The sequence below is a fragment of the Ailuropoda melanoleuca genome, chromosome 5 (assembly GCF_002007445.2).
Source record: "Ailuropoda melanoleuca isolate Jingjing chromosome 5, ASM200744v2, whole genome shotgun sequence".
In the NCBI taxonomy this organism is placed as follows: Eukaryota; Metazoa; Chordata; class Mammalia; order Carnivora; family Ursidae; genus Ailuropoda; species Ailuropoda melanoleuca.
This window is the reverse complement of record NC_048222.1, coordinates 27,510,333-27,527,357: the sequence shown is the minus strand read 5'-3', so window position 1 is coordinate 27,527,357 and position 17,025 is coordinate 27,510,333. Positions and strand designations below refer to the sequence as shown.

The 17,025-nt window shown below is 38.2% G+C and overlaps 1 protein-coding gene and 1 non-coding gene across 2 annotated transcripts in view; one reads left to right on the top strand and one right to left on the bottom strand.

Annotated features, from left to right (window-relative positions):
- The window catches only part of TSBP1 (testis expressed basic protein 1), a 151,125-nt gene that overhangs the window by 11,240 nt on the left and 122,860 nt on the right, over nt 1-17,025 (top strand). The window contains 9 exon segments of the mRNA XM_034661681.1: nt 3,760-3,780; nt 3,989-4,000; nt 7,583-7,603; nt 11,544-11,582; nt 12,138-12,158; nt 13,758-13,778; nt 14,532-14,552; nt 15,144-15,164; nt 15,779-15,799. Coding sequence (XP_034517572.1) covers nt 3,760-3,780; nt 3,989-4,000; nt 7,583-7,603; nt 11,544-11,582; nt 12,138-12,158; nt 13,758-13,778; nt 14,532-14,552; nt 15,144-15,164; nt 15,779-15,799 — 198 coding nt within the window.
- Nucleotides 16,485-16,590, bottom strand: LOC117802481. The gene has a single exon (XR_004625863.1). It is a non-coding gene; the product is annotated as a U6 spliceosomal RNA (small nuclear RNA).

Here is a 17,025-nt window from a genome sequence, read left to right as displayed (position 1 = left end):
AGAAGATATGAACAGACACTTTTCCAATGAAGACATACAAATGGCTAACAGACACATGAAAAAATGTTCAAAATCATTAGCCATCAGGGAAATTCAAATCAAAACCACACTGAGATACCACCTTACGCCAGTTAGAATGGCAAAGATAGACAAGGCAAGAAACAACAATTGTTGGAGAGGATGTGGAGAAAGGGGATCCCTCCTACATTGTTGGTGGGAATGCAAGTTGGTACAGCCACTCTGGAAAACAGTGTGGAGGTCCCTTAAAAAGTTAAAAATTGAACTACCCTATGACCCAGCCATTGCACTACTGGGTGTTTACCCCAAAGATACAGACGTAGTAAAGAGAAGGGCCATATGCACCCCAATGTTCATAGCTGCATTGTCCACAATAGCCAAATCATGGAAGGAGCCGAGATGCCCTTCAACAGATGACTGGATTAAGAAGCTGTGGTCCATATATACAATGGAATATTACTCAGCTATCAGAAAGAACGAATTCTCAACATTTGCTGCAACATGGACGGCACTGGAGGAGATAATGCTAAGTGAAATAAGTCAAGCAGAGAAAGACAATTATCATATGATTTCTCTCATCTATGGAACATAAGAACTAGGAGGATCGGTAGGGGAAGAAAGGGATAAAGAAAAGGGGGGTAATCAGAAGGGGGAATGAAACATGAGAGACTATGGACTATGAGAAACAAACTGAAGACTTCAGAGGGGAGGGGGTGGGGGAATGGGATAGACTGGTGATGGGTAGTAAGGAGGGCACGTATTGCATGGTGCACTGGGTGTTATACGCAACTAATGAAGCATCAAACTTTACATCGGAATCTGGGGATGTACTGTATGGTGATTAACACAATATAATAAATAAAATTTAAAAAAAAAAAAAAGAATAAGTATTGAGGGGCGCCTGGGTGGCTCAGTCATTAAGCGTCTGCCTTCGGCTCAGGGCGCGATCCCGGCATTATGGGATGGAGCCCTGCATTGGGCTCCTCCACTGTGAGCCTGCTTCTTTCTCTCCCACTCCCCCTGCTTGTATTCCCTCTCTCTGGCTGTCTCTTTGTCAATAAATAAATAAATAAGTCTTAAAAACAAAAAGAATAAGTATTGTATGCATTTTAATTAATGCTTTTTTTATATTTAATGGCATTAAATTATTTTTTTTATTCTAAAAATTGTTCACTCTATCTATGGATACGTCCTATTTTTTTTTTAAAGATTTTATATATTTGTTTGAGAGAGAGAGACTGTGAGAGCTAGAGCACGAGAGGCGGGAGGGTCAGAGGGAGAAGGAGACTCCCCACTAAGCAGGGAGCCCAATGAAGTCTCAATCCTGGGACTCTGGGATCATGACCTGAGCTGAATTAACCGACTGAGCCACCCAGGTGCCCCCTAGGTATGTCCTACTTTTATTCCTAGTATCGCTGGGCTTGTGCTTTCTTTATTTCTTTGGTCATCCATGCCAAAGATGGTTGTTATTATTTATTACTTTATTTGAAAAATCGATTTTGGTTTTTTCAACATCTAATTATTTTTTCCTTTTTTATTAGTTTCTGTTTTTATCTTTAGTATTCCTTCTATTTTTGTTCCTTTTTCTAGTTTACTACCTGAAACCCTTCATTAATTTTCAGACTTTCTTATTTTCTAATGTAAATATTTAAGTTCATTCTAAGTTCATTTGCTATTTTTATTGTTGATCATAAATTGTATTATGATTTACAAGTGGGATGTGTGTGATTTAGATTCTTTGAAATGTGTTGAGACTTTTGATGCTTTGTAAGTAAACTTACAAAGAATATTTTTTTATTGGTTGGGTCAAGATTTTGCCCACAGATGTACTCTCAGTCCAAGCTGATTAATTTTATTATTCAAATATTCTCTCTTGTTATTCTTTTGCATGATGTACTAGCTTCACACAGATATGCTCAAGTCTCCAAATATAATTGCCTCCTTTTGATGTCATTTTTCTTTTTAATACTTCTGATTTTTCCTTTGCATATTTTGATTTTTGTTGGATATACACAAGTTGTAATTGTTCTTTTTTTAAATTTTGCTTTTTTACAATGATACATAACATATTCAGGCTCCAGGACCTAATGGACATGGACATGGACATCTCAGGGGGAGATTCTTCTATCTGCCCCATATGTGCCTTGGAAGAAAAGGAAATTACTTTGGTGAATAGCAAGTCAATCTCTGTCACCCTCTATCCTTATTTCTTAATATTGGGTCCTGGATAATTTCCCTCAGATTTACCATTCATTAATTCTTTCTTCAGTTACATCTATTCTCTTTGTCTACACCCTCCCAATGATTTTTATAAGTTAATGACACTATTTTCTACACCAATTTTCATTTTGTTCTTTGTCAAATATAGTTGCTCTTGATTAATTCTGTTTTTGCTTTATAGATTCTATTCCTTCTTCCACATCTTTGAATATATGAAACACACTTGTTTGAAAACTGCTTTTGAATTCCTTTTCTCATATACTCCCATTTGTTGTGGCGTCTGTCACAGCAATTTCCTCAAATGTATTTTAATGTTAGTCTGTGAGCTTATTAGTTATCATTTGTTTGAGTTCCTCATAAACTCCCTATTGTGCAATAATCTATCAGTATATAGATTTCATAGGACAGTTTTTATAACCATTTCTGCACTCAGAGTTTCTTCCCTATATGAGTGGCTCAAATGTGGGCGCTGTACCTGAGTCTGGCTTATACTGAGAGTTCTACCATTGCTGGAGGAGACTCAATCTCCTCAGCCATAGCCTGGAGCAAATAGATCACTTCCTGGCAAACCCTGACAAACGGATATGAATTAATGGTGCCCTTTTCACAGAGAGTGCTTTCGTGAGCCTTGGATATGCAGAATGACTAGTCCCAGGTTCTTCCACAGCATGAGGTCTGTGGCCTTAATTTTTGCTCCCGATCATGTGTTGAAAAGCCAACCTCCCATTAAGATATATGGGTGATGTACCTCCTCACCTGCTGTCAAAATTATGGGTTCCCTCTTGATATAAGGCCCCTGGAGATGTCGCTTTCTAGTTTTCAAGTTCAGCTTTATGTTTTAAAACTTTAAAAATTATCATGCCCAACTTTTCCAAGTGATTAGTGGAGAGCATGAAATATCCACCTTGACGACAAGTTCCTTTTCACTGCCTTGACTCTTTATCTTTTAATCTCTAGGGATGTCCTGACTTTTGCTTTCTTGTTATTGAGCATCCCCATAGGACACAAATGATTTTTGAGTAGAAACCCCCTGTTGAAGCTGTTATACAGTAATAGTTTGGTGCAAAAGATCTTTCAAACAAAGGGGAAAAAAGAGAAAGAAAATTGAGAGAGAAGAGGAGGAGGAGGAAGATAGGTAGAGAAGGAAAACAGAAAGAACAAAAGCAGCAGGATCGGGAAAGAAGAAAGTCACAGAGGCAGAAAAGTTTCCGTGGACTAAGAAACTAGCAATCCTCACAAACGTCGTTATTCTCTTACTAAGAGAATTTAAAAGAGAGGTTGCATAGGTGTTGCAATCCTACCCTACCAGAAGAGTATTACTAAGGAAATATATGAAAGCCCAAAAAATAATCCATAAATGGATATTCATCTGTCCGCCACACTGCGTTGCACCTGATAAGAGAAAATGGGACGTGACCCATTGCTGTCCTCTTTCCCACAACCTTTTCCTCATATGTAATCTATGTAATCTTAGGTTCTCCCTGAAACACACAGATCTCATTCTTGTTTGTTTTCTTTTAGCACTGTCTCGATCAAGTATTGGTAAGTTCCTTTACTTTTCTCCAATTCAATTCAATGTGTTCCCACGTTTGAATGGCAACAATGGAGGAGATGTCTAATCCCCTACCTCCATGAGCCATGACTGACACTCAGGGATTGGTGCTTGCAGGGGTTCCCTGTTCTGATACTCCCCAAAATGAAAAATAGCAACAAAAAAATGCCACATAAACTTTTTTGTGTTTCTTTTTAGGAGAACAAAGGGGTAAGTTATTTTTCTCTTTCTCAATTCTAATTCCCTTTGGTGTATCACAGACCTAGGGGTCATGCCCTAACTCTGCCTAGCCTTGTCCCTCATCTTTTCTTCCTTCTCTATAATTGAGCATTTTATCTGAAGCTAATGAGAGCTTTGGAAAATGAAGTCTACTGATTATGAATAAAGAGAGGATTCAAGTGGTTTTAGCTGGCTATAATGGTTTCAGCAAAACAAAATATCTTCTTTCACTTGGAAGTAGGAGGAAAGAAGGAAGAAGGTTGTGAAAAGGGCAGGGAATGAAAGTAGGGGGGAGAGTTGTAATTAAATATGCCATGTTTGTTGAGTCCATATTTACAGGTATTGTAGATAAGAAAAGTGAACTCAAGGGTATTATCTAATTTACCCAAAGACACACAGTTCATAGAAGGTAAAAGTGAGGATCTACACACTGAGCTTTTGACTAAATCCTGTGCTTCTCCAACTATCCTCAGGACACCATTAAAAATATTTAATTTTTGATTTTAAAATATCTTCCTGAAATAAAAAGTTTCAGGAGATTTAGGACATTATACATATATAAAAATATTACTTCAATTTTTAAAATGTAATTTAAAAATGCAAAAAATGTGAATTAATCTAAATCTCAAAATTATTTTGCTAGTCCAATATTGACATAGCTGCATCTGATGAATAAGGTTGTTTTATTACACAGATATATAATATGTTATGTAAGAGAGAGATATATGTACATAAGATATATATATGTAAGATATATATATATATCCTTTAAGGTATGCAGGTGTGTACATAATGACCTTGGAAAACTATCAAGCTTAATATTTTATTACTGTTATAATCAAAACAGGTTTTATTTAGTTTTGCTTTGTTTTCATCCAATTAAGTCATAGAAAGGATAATTTACTACAGGAACAAAATAAAATATCTTCAGGTTGACATGTGCCAAGTAATCAACTCAGATCTTTAATTTCTTCCATAATATTTCCAGGCCCTGTGGTACATGAGTATGGAATCAAAAAATAGCCATTTCTCAGGGGGCTGCAAGAGACATTAGTACTTTAAAGGACAAGTGGGCTTGTTAAAACAAAATAATGAAGAGAACATTTGGAGAAGTTAAAGATAGTTCATAGAAGGTAAAACTGAGGCTCTACACACGGAGCTTTGGACTAAATCCCGTGCTTGTCCAATCTGCTGATATGAATTCCATACAGCATGGTGTGCTGGGATTTTAGAGAGTAAGAAAGAAAATCAGATTAAGAGTTATACTAATCATTGGGATAATATGCTCCTTAAGATGAGAATTATCTTCTGATGGTGAATAAGGTAAATGGATATGTGACACATATTGGAATTAATCTCAGAGGAAGGTGAGTAATTAGTTGTTATATATAGTATTTAGCTGAAAGATGCATGGGGCCATTCACCCCTGAAGTTCAATGTACTCTGTGGTCCTAGAGAATGGATGAGGCCCTCTTGAGAGGTCATTCTCCGAGACATCTCAGTGGACTATGGTAGCTTGGGGAAGGGCTCTCATACCAGGAGCACAAAGGGCTTGATTCTATTATTTCTTTGAAAATCTTAAACCAGCATAGTGTCTGAGGCAGAGGAGGCTATGGTCCATCTGTCCCATGCAGGTATTTATAGGTATACATAGATAAGGACTCCAATTTGAAACAATATTATAATGATATGTATGGAATATATGTGTTACATCTTCATAGCAATCCTATGAAGTAGATATTATTATAAATCTTATATTTAAAATGAATAATCTTAGGCATAAAAAATTAAATAGCTTGTGCAAGGGCACACACCTAGTACATAGAGGAACAGGATTCAAACCCAAGTATTCTAGCATCTGATCACCCACTGTACTTCGTGAAGACTGATCAGGGCCTCCTTTCTAAAAAGACTTCCATGAGAATCATATGCTTTTTAAACCATTAATCCAGACTCTTGTGGGTTTTTGCTATTATTCCTTAGTGTCAACTCCAGGAGCAGTATTTAAGTTTCTTTTCTATTTCTTAATTCAGTAAAGAGACATGTGAGTGAAGAAGAGGTTTAAAAAAAAAAGTAGTACATAGGACAACTAAAGAAAGTTTAACCAAGACTTACATCTTCCAAGTTCCCTTAAGAGTTTCAACCTTTACAAAGAAAATGTAAATGGCCTTCCTGTTCATCACCAGTCCTCCATGTCTTTCTGGGCCTCTGGGTCACATCACCAAAGTGCAGTATCCTTCCACAATCTGTGACCAGATCACAGGGGAGGGGAGTGAAGAGCTTCTTCCCAAAGCTTCTCTTCAAAGGGGATTAACTTTGATGCCTTTAAACAGCTGACCTCATGAATTTATCTGTGTGTCCATTTAGCACAGTTTACAAGGGAATTGAGCACGTTTCTAGTTGTTTCTCTGCCATGAATCTTTGGTATCTGGGGACCTTGCTCTCCCTACCTGCCCTTTCCCAGGCAGGCCCTAAATTTAGAATGAGTCTTTTTGCTTCCCCATTATCCTAGATTTTATTAGCTAAGGCTAAAAGGCCCAAGAAATACAGGACTTCAGTTTGTGGATTTAGACTCCGTGAATCATTAAAAGTTGAGCTGAACAGAGAATTGTTAAATCCTGTCTTTTTAGAGATTGGTTAAATAAGGTTCCAAAAAGATGATGGAAATGATCTAAGATCAAACTTCACACAGGAATTTAACCTCCAACATAAGGCAAATACGAAAAATGCTCAGCCTTCTTCCACTGAATATAGTGGGGTTCATTCTATAGTAGTTTACATATTACTAATACTGTCATTATTTAATATTGAAAGTTCCACAAACCTTACCTATTATTTAAGTTATCTTATAAGAGGAACACTCCAGAGATTAATTTAAAAAGAGAGAGAGCGTCAATATGTAGGAAAAAAGTTAATTTACTTTTTAAAGGAATATTCCAGAAAGAACAGAAAGAGAAAACTGTTTGCCATACAGAGGAAAGTGCACTGAACTTTGAGTCAGAAAAATTGGAGGCGAAAACTACATATATTTTTTAGCATACTGAGGCATAGACCTTCCCCTCTCTCTGCCTCAGTAAACTTTTTTTTATAAAATTGGACCTTTCTAACATTGCCTCTCTTCAGTTCTTGAAGCTATTACATTATGGAGAGGAGATTCTCCAAACTGAGAAGAAAGAGAGAGAGGGAGAGAGAGAAAGAAAGAAAGAGCAGGAAAGAAAGAAAGAAGAAAGAAAGAAAGAAAGAAGAAAGAAAGAAAGAAAGAAAGAAAGAAAGAAAGAAAGAAAGAAAGAAAGAGAAAGAAAGAAAAAGAAAGAGCAAGCAGTGGAAAATAGGGGAAAGGAAAGGTGCTGAATGAAATCAGAATATTGAAAATACAGTAAACCTGGAGACTCTCCTGAGAATTTCACTCCTGGATAGTGTCCAAGGGGGTGGAAGATTCAAGATACAAGTGTGGTAACCCATATGCCTACTGGGGAATGGAGGGTACAGTTTCTGGAAAGACTCCTGGGAAATGGGTGGATTATTTAAACCATTAACTGTAAACTGATTTGAATATTTGTTATTGTTCTTTAGTGTTACTGCAAGGATCCATGAGTAAGTTTTTCTTTTCCTTTCAAAATCTGGTATTGTGGGGCTCCCACACTAGGCAGAGGACGTTTCCCTGTCTTATCTGGGGAGATATGCTATGTCAGAGCCAGAGCATTTGAGGCTTATCGTTCTCTACCTTCTCCTTCATTAGTTGTCTTACCTACACCATGTTCACCTGTTCCACCTTTCTCCCTAAGACAATGACACACCCCTTCTTGCTTTCAAGCAAACTCCTGCACTCATGTCATGTCAAGGGACCTCATCTCCCAGCCCCACCTTCTCTTCAGCAGTCATAGCTTCTCTCTTCTATACCTTTGTATTTTCCTCTTCCATTAACTCCCTCTCCTTAAAGTATAGATCAGGTTTGATTTTCTTCCATCCCAACAGGTCCTCCCTGGTTGCTGTGTCCCTTTCTAACTACATCACAACCACCCCACCCCCACAAAGAAGGAAATTATGCTGTTTACTTTGGCTGTGGACTTAGGAATAAGCTATTCACCCCATTATTGAAAATATGCATTATTTCTCCATGAATTGAGAGTGGTATAAGAAGAACTATTAAAAACCACTTTAAAAATAAGTTTGCTTGTTAATTAATGTATTATAAATAAATAGAGAGACTGTTAGAGATGTGTCTCTGGAGCCAGGCTGCCCGGAGTTGTAAGCCAGCTCCCTGTTTACTGGTTCTTTGAACATAGGCAAGTCATTTAATTTCTCATTAAGCTTTTATAATTTCAACCGCCAGCTGAAAAACTAACAGAAAAGAACAGAAAAGTGAGGGAATATAGAAGACGTGAATGGAGAAAGAAGAAAAATTAAGGTGATAAGGCTTAAATCAGTCTCCTGGAACTGATTTCCATTTACTGCCAAAGCAAAATGAATGCATTTTCTAAACAGAGGGAACACTGAGAGAGGAATGAGGGGAAGAAAAGTAAGGAATTAGGGAAAATGACACCAAAAAATTTAAAAATTTAGAAAGAGATAATCCTGGTTGACAGATTTTTTTTCTTCTGAGTTATGTGCTTCTGACAAAATTTTTCATATTGAATATTGTATTTTTGGTCACGCTTAGAACAAGTAAAATTACTTCTTGCTCAAAGATCATGATTTCATGATTTTCTCTAAAAACTATCACAATTTCCAGATGCTTCACGACCTGAACAAGTTTGTGAATTACAGGTTTTAATTAAATGTGACCCAACCAATACCTATGATTAAATTAATGAAAAAAGGAAATTCATTCCTTCTATGTCAGCTCAGGCCACAGCCTGTGGTGATGTGAACCTCGCACTATACTGTTGAAATGTGTAGGGTGCTCACTTCAACCCCGTCCCCTTCCAAAGTAGAGCTCCCAAACTGGCAACCCACTAGCCCAGTGCCACCTGTACATGTGCTCTGGTTGACCAGCATCACATCATTCTAAATTTTGAATTCGAATGCTTCTAGATAGAGTGTGTACTTTTCAAATGCCCAACTTCCCCACTATCCCTAAAACTGACAGATTCAGAATTCATGAGACTTCCTGAGGCAGTTGAGCATGTGACCCCCACAAAGACAACCAGTATTTCCGTTTAGTATGGAAAATTTCATACTAAGAGAGCTAATTCTGATATTTCCATTAGGTAGACTATCCACAGAAGCTATGTCCTTAATCTAAACATGTATAATACTTAGTATTTTGGCAGGATACTCAAGTCTTATAATTAAGCTTTTCATCTGCTTCTTTACTTTGAAACTAAGTGGAAACCTTTCACTGTCATGCATATTTGTCTTCAACTAGACAAGGCCACAAAACTCTCTGTTCAAAAATTTCCGAAAATATATATGTTCCACCCCTGCTTATACCTTTGCCTGTGGCAGATACCAGTAGGTGATCATAGTTCTCTTTCCTGCTCAGCCCACATACAATCTAAAATTTTTCTCATGTCCAGGGAGTTGCTACTAATTGATCAGAATTAGCCCATTAGGGGCGCCTGGGTAGCGCAGTCGTTAAGCGTCTGCCTTGGCTCAGGGCGTGATCACGGCATTCCAGGATCGAGTCCCACATCGGGCTCCTCCGCTGGGAGCCTGCTTCTTCCTCTCCCACTCCCCTGCTGTGTTCCCTCTCTCGCTGGCTGTCTGTCACATAAATAAATAAAATCTTAAAAAAAAAAAAAAGAATTAGCCCATTAACCCAAATATATTCATCATTCCTGATATGGGTCAATAATCTTACATCTCAAATATATGGGAACCCTGTCCTTTGTAAATTATCTTTATTTGGTAGTGGGAATGACATTATGTTACCTTAGTCTATAGCACATGGAAAAGGTGGTAGCTCTTCCCAAGTGCTGAGATCTTATCATTTCTGTGAAAAGTTACTATTTCCCTAAATACAAAACAAACCAGCAAACAGAAACCAAGTCATAGATATACAAGTAAAAACTATAATTACTTTAAGAGAAATAGTTGCAAATTTTTCAACTCACTAAAACCTTTGAACTCACTAAATACAAATTTTTTAAAAATAATACTTCATCGGGGCGCTGAGGTAACGAAGGAATACAAAAAGATTTTTTTTTAAAGAGTGAAGTCACACAGATCAGCAAACCAAAACAACACAGTGAAGTGCTTATGAAAATGCCCTGTCACCAGCATNCCGGGCGGCACAGCGTTAAGCGTCTGCCTTCGGCTCAGGGCGTGATCCCGGTGTTATGGGATCGAACCCCACGTCAGGCTCCTTTGCTATGAGCCTGCTTCTTCCTCTCCCACTCCCCCTGCTTGTGTTCCCTCTCTCGCTGGCTGTCTCTATCTCTGTCAAATAAATAAAAATTAAAAAAAAAAATAATACTTCATCACTTAAAGAATGTTCAATAGAGAAATTGGGGAGGAAAGTAACAGGAGGAAGAAGTTCAGTGAAAATCTCGAGAACAGGAAAACGGAAGTCCAAGTAGGTTCTAAAACTTCATAATTTCACACATATACAAAACCTTTGAAATTCCATGGGAAAATTAATTTATCTCATAAATAAACTTGTTTCAGTAAAGAGGTTTTGATATCTTAAGATTTGTTACTCTCAAGGAAGAAGCAGTCGTTCCCCACTGCTGCCAGTCTCACGGCAACATCAACGGGTAAGGCACTGAGGTAACGAAGGAATACAAAAAGATTTTTTTTTAAAGAGTGAAGTCACACAGATCAGCAAACCAAAACAACACAGTGAAGTGCTTATGAAAATGCCCTGTCACCAGCATTCAGAACTTTCCAAATGACAATAAGATATAAGAGGGGAAAATAGAGAAAGTAGAAAAAAGAGTAAACTAAAGCTGAATACCTTCAACACAATGAAAACGTCCTACTTTGCAGAAGAGTTTCATTCCTTTGTAGTCACTGAATATTTCTTTCCGTTACATTTCTGACAGAACTGATCAGGTTTCCTATCCATTATTAATCTTGATTTTTCACTGTAGCCATGCCTCTAAGAAAGGAGGTATAATTTTCATTTTAAAGAGAAAAAAAGTAATGTTTCAAAGATTTAGTGACTTACGTAGTCATAAAACTAGACAGTAGCAAAGCTGGGACTCTCTAGTCTTGGATATTTATTTAGTTATTTGAGAGAGGGAGAGAGAGCGACTGCACAGGAGAGAGCAGGGATGGGCAGAGGGAGAAAGAGAGAGAATCTTAATAGGCTCCACACTCAGCCCAACACAGGACCTGATCTCATGATCCTGAGAACATGACCTGAGCCGAAACTAAGAGTCAGACACTCAACCTTCTGAGCTATCCAGGTGCCCCTAGTCTTGGATCTTTAATCTCAAGACTATTTGTACTGCACATGTCGGGAGGAGGGGATGGGATTGCCTACCCTTCATGCTCTCTGAAAGTCTAAATCTCGATGAGATTATATTTGTCAATTTTTTTTGCTTAAACAACATTTATCTCTCATAGTTCTTGTCATTTTTCATCATAGGTGATGCAAAAGCCCTCAAAGCAACTCCAGAACCTTTATGTAAGTTTCTCCTATTTTTCAACTCAGTTTTTTTTTTTTTTATCTTCTACAAAGTGCCTACTATTGCGGGGGGCAGAGGCTGGAGTGGGGGTTAAGTAGGCACATAAAGGAGAAGGAAAGGAGACAACTCACTATTTTACCATTCTCCTTTTCTTTACCAGTGTGAGGAACTTGAGGCTGATTTCAGGATCCCTCTAAGCGATGATTTTCTTATTTAGCAAAGTGGAAACTCTGCTAATGCAGTTAATTAATAGATGAAAGGGAAAATCCTGTGGTTGGATGAAGTTGTTTACCAAAAACAAACAAAAACTTTTAGAAGGATTTGACAGTAGGAAGATAGTAAAAATTGAGAACAAGAAAAATAATTGCAAGAAATACGATTTTAAGAGTCTCCTGCGGGGGAAGAAGGGGGGGGGGGAATGAAGACTTACCTTCTCGCTGCTTTCCGTGTAAATGTAATAATGTAGTAAATGCTTGACCTGAAGCTCCCTGAAATCTGAAAGAAAACTCCTTAGTCATGCTCTCACCAGACTTACCTTTGTGTTTGTATTTTAGCTGGCACTGCAGGACCCATAAGTAAGTTTCTCTCCTGTGCTTTAATTCCCCTGTGCTTTGCTTTACCACACATGTAAGACTTTCTTATTCATGGATGTTTTTATTTTCTCCGGCACAAACTGTCAATTACTTTCTCTTTCTTTATTCCCTATTCTTATTTTAATAAGCTGGGAGCCTCCCTGAGGAAGTACTATCACTTTTAAATTTCTCAAAGTCTTGAGATTCAATGGCCAAAGGAAAAGTGTTAAGAATAAAAGTGTTAGAAAGGTAGGAATGTCCCTTGTTAGAAATCCCAGTCACACTCAGAGGAAGAGAGCAGTATCAGCTCACTGACTGAGGGTCCCCTGCTATTAACAAAGAATAAGTCTGGAAGATGCGTCCAGATAGCACCTTAAATGACATTACAACAAACACCTCTGGCAGAAGCATTGGGAATGAGGGTGGGTGAGAGACAGTTGATACAGAAGAGGAAAAAAAAAATGGTAAATGGAAACAGTGATCTATACATGCTCTGAGATTTTACCAGTCTCTTAATGGCCTGCTGCTTAAAGCGGGCCCAGGGATCTGCATTAGCATCACCTTGGAGCTTCTTAGCAATGAAGAATCTCCACCTAAGACCCAGTAAGTCAGAATCTTCATTTTTAAGAAAATCCCCGGGTGGCTTAGAACCATTACTTACAGGATTTCAATCCTTTATAGCTAGAAAAGAAATACAAAGTTGAGTGCACTAGATCTAAGTTTAACCAGCTCCTCCATAGCAAGAGTAGCCTTACAGTAAATGACAAGAAAGGTGAAACTCACCAAGGTTTCATTCATTTCTTAACGCATTTCTAGCCATCACTGCTGAGGATGTGCAGAGCTTGAGCCCCTGGGGCAGGGCCAACACTAAAGGGAGAGGAAGACTGATTTGAGTGTTAGAGCTCATGACAAATCACATGCTGTGTCTACTCCTCCTGGAGCATTTATACACATGAAACATGATTAAAATAATCAAAGTCAATCAAGAGTAAACACTCGGGAAGTGTCACTAAAGCACATGCAGTCCTAGAGGTTCAGAGAGGTGTCCGTGCGTATGGTGATTGTAAAGGAGAAGGCTGTTATTGCTGAGCATGTGGGTCTAGTGCCTCAATCCCCTTACCAGCCAACTGCACCTATGACAGCCTTGAGCCACCTCAGAGCTCCCGTTCCCTTTTATGCTAAGATATTGCAGGCCAAGTTACTCCGATGAATAAGGGAGCCAAGGTCACCCACAGGAGACAGAAATTCCCACTGCTTCCTTCATAAGATGAGGCCATAGATTCTGGCTAAACAAGTTCAAATTAGCCCCGATGGAAGAAAAGTAATGGCCCGTGGAATCTACGGAGTTACAGTGACCCATCAGGGAAGGAACCCTGACCATCACATCCCTGCAGCTCCAGCTGTCAGATCCCAGTAGTTACAGGGGTCCTCCATGGTAGGGAATGAAGAATAAAATTTATTTACTGTTCTGATGAAGTAGAAATTTTGTTCCCTGTGTCTGCATTTATGATGTTCTCCCAAAAATAATTTCAGTGCAAACTGTAAATTTTCTGTGCCAAAGAACCATTCTAATTACTCTGTCTTGCTTTTCCCATATTTTAGCTGGAACCATTGGACCCATAAGTGAGTTCCTTTTCTGTTTCCTAATTCTGACACTCTCTGGTCTTCTGTGGGCTATGGGACCTCTCCTTACCCAAGCTCTTTCTATGTGTAGGCTTTCTCACCCACGCTTCTTGATTGCATGGTTGCATTTGAATTACTGACCCCTCCTGATGCTCAAGACATCAGAAAAAATATCCTGAACTGTCACTGAGTTTAAGACAAGGGAAAGCCTAATCATTCATATTTAAAATAATATGAAATATAAATATTTAAAACCAGGGGAAATTTTTCTTTATTATGATAAAAATAATTAAAATAACTATTTGTGGACTTTTCCTAAACTGAGGGAAGAACTACAAGAACAGGTGGTTCTAGGAGAAGGCAAAAAAATAAGCATGATAAAGACAAAGGAGGAGATGGCGATGGAAAAAAGCGAGGGGAACTGACATCCCACCTACCCCTAGGAGTGTCAGTCCTTTGAGAGAGCTGAGTGTTGGGCAGGCATACAGGGAAAGAGGGGAGGGATGAAAGTGAAGGAAAGATTGACAACCTTCAGCCCTAGTTTTATACCTTCCCCTCTGCTGTAGATTTCTCATTGAAGATGAATGCCAAATGACTTAATCTTTAGGGAGGGCTATGGGGCTTCTTTGCTAAAATTATCTACTGATATGTGGTAGTAATTCTCCTTCTGGTTGAGATGCTTCACAGTTTCTCTTGGTGGCATGAGCATTCTGTTAATACCAAACCTGGCTGATTTTCCTCTTTGTATTTCAGTGCAATTCACAGCACCAATTCGTAAGTACCAAATTTGTTTCTCAACTCTGGTTCCTTTAATTTCTCACCCACAAGGTCTTAAGTACTGATCTGCCTTGTTTTCTTGATGCCATATTTCTCAACTTCTCTAGCATTCCTATTACACAGTTTCCAAAGAAGGCCTGCATGAAGTAAAGAGCTAACTGTGAAACCCATGGGCTAATATAAGAAAATAGAAAGCAGTCGCAATGCCCTGTCAGCAAGGGAATGTTCACTTTTCAAATTACAATATGTCCCTAATGGAATGAGAGGGAAAAAAGAGAGAGAGAAAAAAAAATTTTTTTAAAGGAGACATTATGAATTAGTATGGAATGTCTATCCTAATCCCCTAAAGGTTGCAAATATCACTGAACACAAGGGGAGGCCTCCATTCCTAGAAGTCCCCTATATTGTACAACATGGATGGCCATGCAAGCAACTCTTGATGTTCCTAGGGTTTCTACTTATGACACTCCCTCTAGAGTGAGGGCTGAAGAATGGTTATTTCCCTCACAGTGATGAAGCATACTGATTATCTCCCTCTCCCCCTCACCTCTTTCCCTCTTCCTCTCTCTTTCCTTCTCCGTTTCTTAGCAGGAGCTACGGGACCTATCAGTAAGTTTACTACCTGATTCTCCACTGTAGAGAATTTTAATTTCCTGCAGTATCTTAGGGACCCTTCCCTGGATTCTGTGTTGGGATTTCAGGGGTTTGGGGTCCACATTTTCTTGGTCTTTTTGTTGTCTTCTACCTACCATTTCAGTAAATCATTAATGATAGTGTGAAGGAACATTCCAGTGCCAAACACAAACTATAAAGCAGAAGATGAACTCTTGAAGGTTTCCAGTGGCTTACCAATACCACACAAAGGACTTTTAAAAACAGAATGAGATGGACAGAAGTGAAATTATAGGGGAAAGGAAGAAAATTAAGTTTAAATGGAGAAAGATTTTTCCAAACTTCTACAGGGGTTTAAATGGGCCAAAAGGGTCACCTCTACTTAGTACTTTTGCTGCTTAGCCTCTCAGTGGATCCATTAGATAAGGAGTCCCTTATGTGTATTAGATTGTCTCAGCAGCCATGAAGAAAGTCAACATCCCTACTACCCCACTACAGTTGAGCCCAAGTTTAGCGGCACAGATTCTTACCAGGAAAAGCATGCAAATGAGAACTATGGGCTCCAGAGCCTGAGAGCAGCTACTGATTTCTTTTCTCTTTTATTTTTCTAGAGCTCTCTCAAAAAACCATTGGTAAGTCACCTAACTCTCAATTACAATGTCTTTTGGTCCTTTACAATGCTTAGAATGTCAGTTGATTTTTATTTCAAATGATTCATGCCCATAGACTCCAGGATCAAGTGTTTCCACTGCCTCATTATCCCACTCAGAATTCCTAGAGGTTGGATTCACCCAAGTTCTGCAATAAAAAGATATTAACTATGAAACTGAAATATGAAGTGAAAAAATAACCCCCTACGAGGGGTCTTTTCTACGTTATATAATCTAGCTTTTTAGAACCAACATGTAATAAAGATTTAGAACACAGCACTTAAACTTCTTGCTTTCCCTGAAAATAATTTTTTGTTATTAGATTATGTTCAAAATAATGCAAATCCTATTTTTTCTTACTATCTGATTTCTCTGAAAAGTTCTTTCCAAGACAGTTAGGTTCTATTTTCACCAACTTTTAGCAACTTACCCTATTGCATTTTTCCATGGAAACATTATAAATAATGGTTAGGTTCAAGATACAATTGTCCATAATTACATATTTACAAACTAAGAGCAAATAGTTACAGCTTCACACACTGGGTTATAGGATTCCTAACAAAAATTAGGAATTTTTGAAATTAGAAACCTAAAAAAAAAAAATGTTTGAGGTTTCCCATATTCGCCTGACAGAATGAATATAAGGCCTGTATCTGTACCTCGTCATTCTTTGTGTGATTCCTTCATGAATTTGCATGTCAACCTTTGCATGGGCCATGCTAATCTTCTCTGTATCGTTCCAATTTTAGAGTATGTGCTGCTGAAGTGAACACTCCTTGTATGATTCCTATAATGGCTTAAAGTTTTGCTAACTCTCCCATGCCTTATTTTGCTGGGCCTACGCAGCATTTCAATGGTGTTGGGTAAAGCCTTGAGAGATGAAAAAATTGAGTTTCAGAAGTCATTCTTCAAAAAAAATAAGGGAAGGAAGATAGTTAATGAAGTTAGAATTGAGGTTGTGCTGACGCTCGAGTTGAGTTCTTTCCACTACCATTTTGAGTGTTCTAAAGGTTGTCAGTCAGGAATACAATGAACTTAAAATATTAAAAATAGTGGACAAAAAGGCCTATGGGGAGAGGAAATAAGAGGAAAATGCAATACAAAGAGTAAAAGAGAATAAAGATACATGTTAAGAGGAAAAATTGAGAGAAATTTAAAAAAAACAAAAATAGGAAGAAAGTTGAAGGCAGGAGATTGAGTTGGAGGCA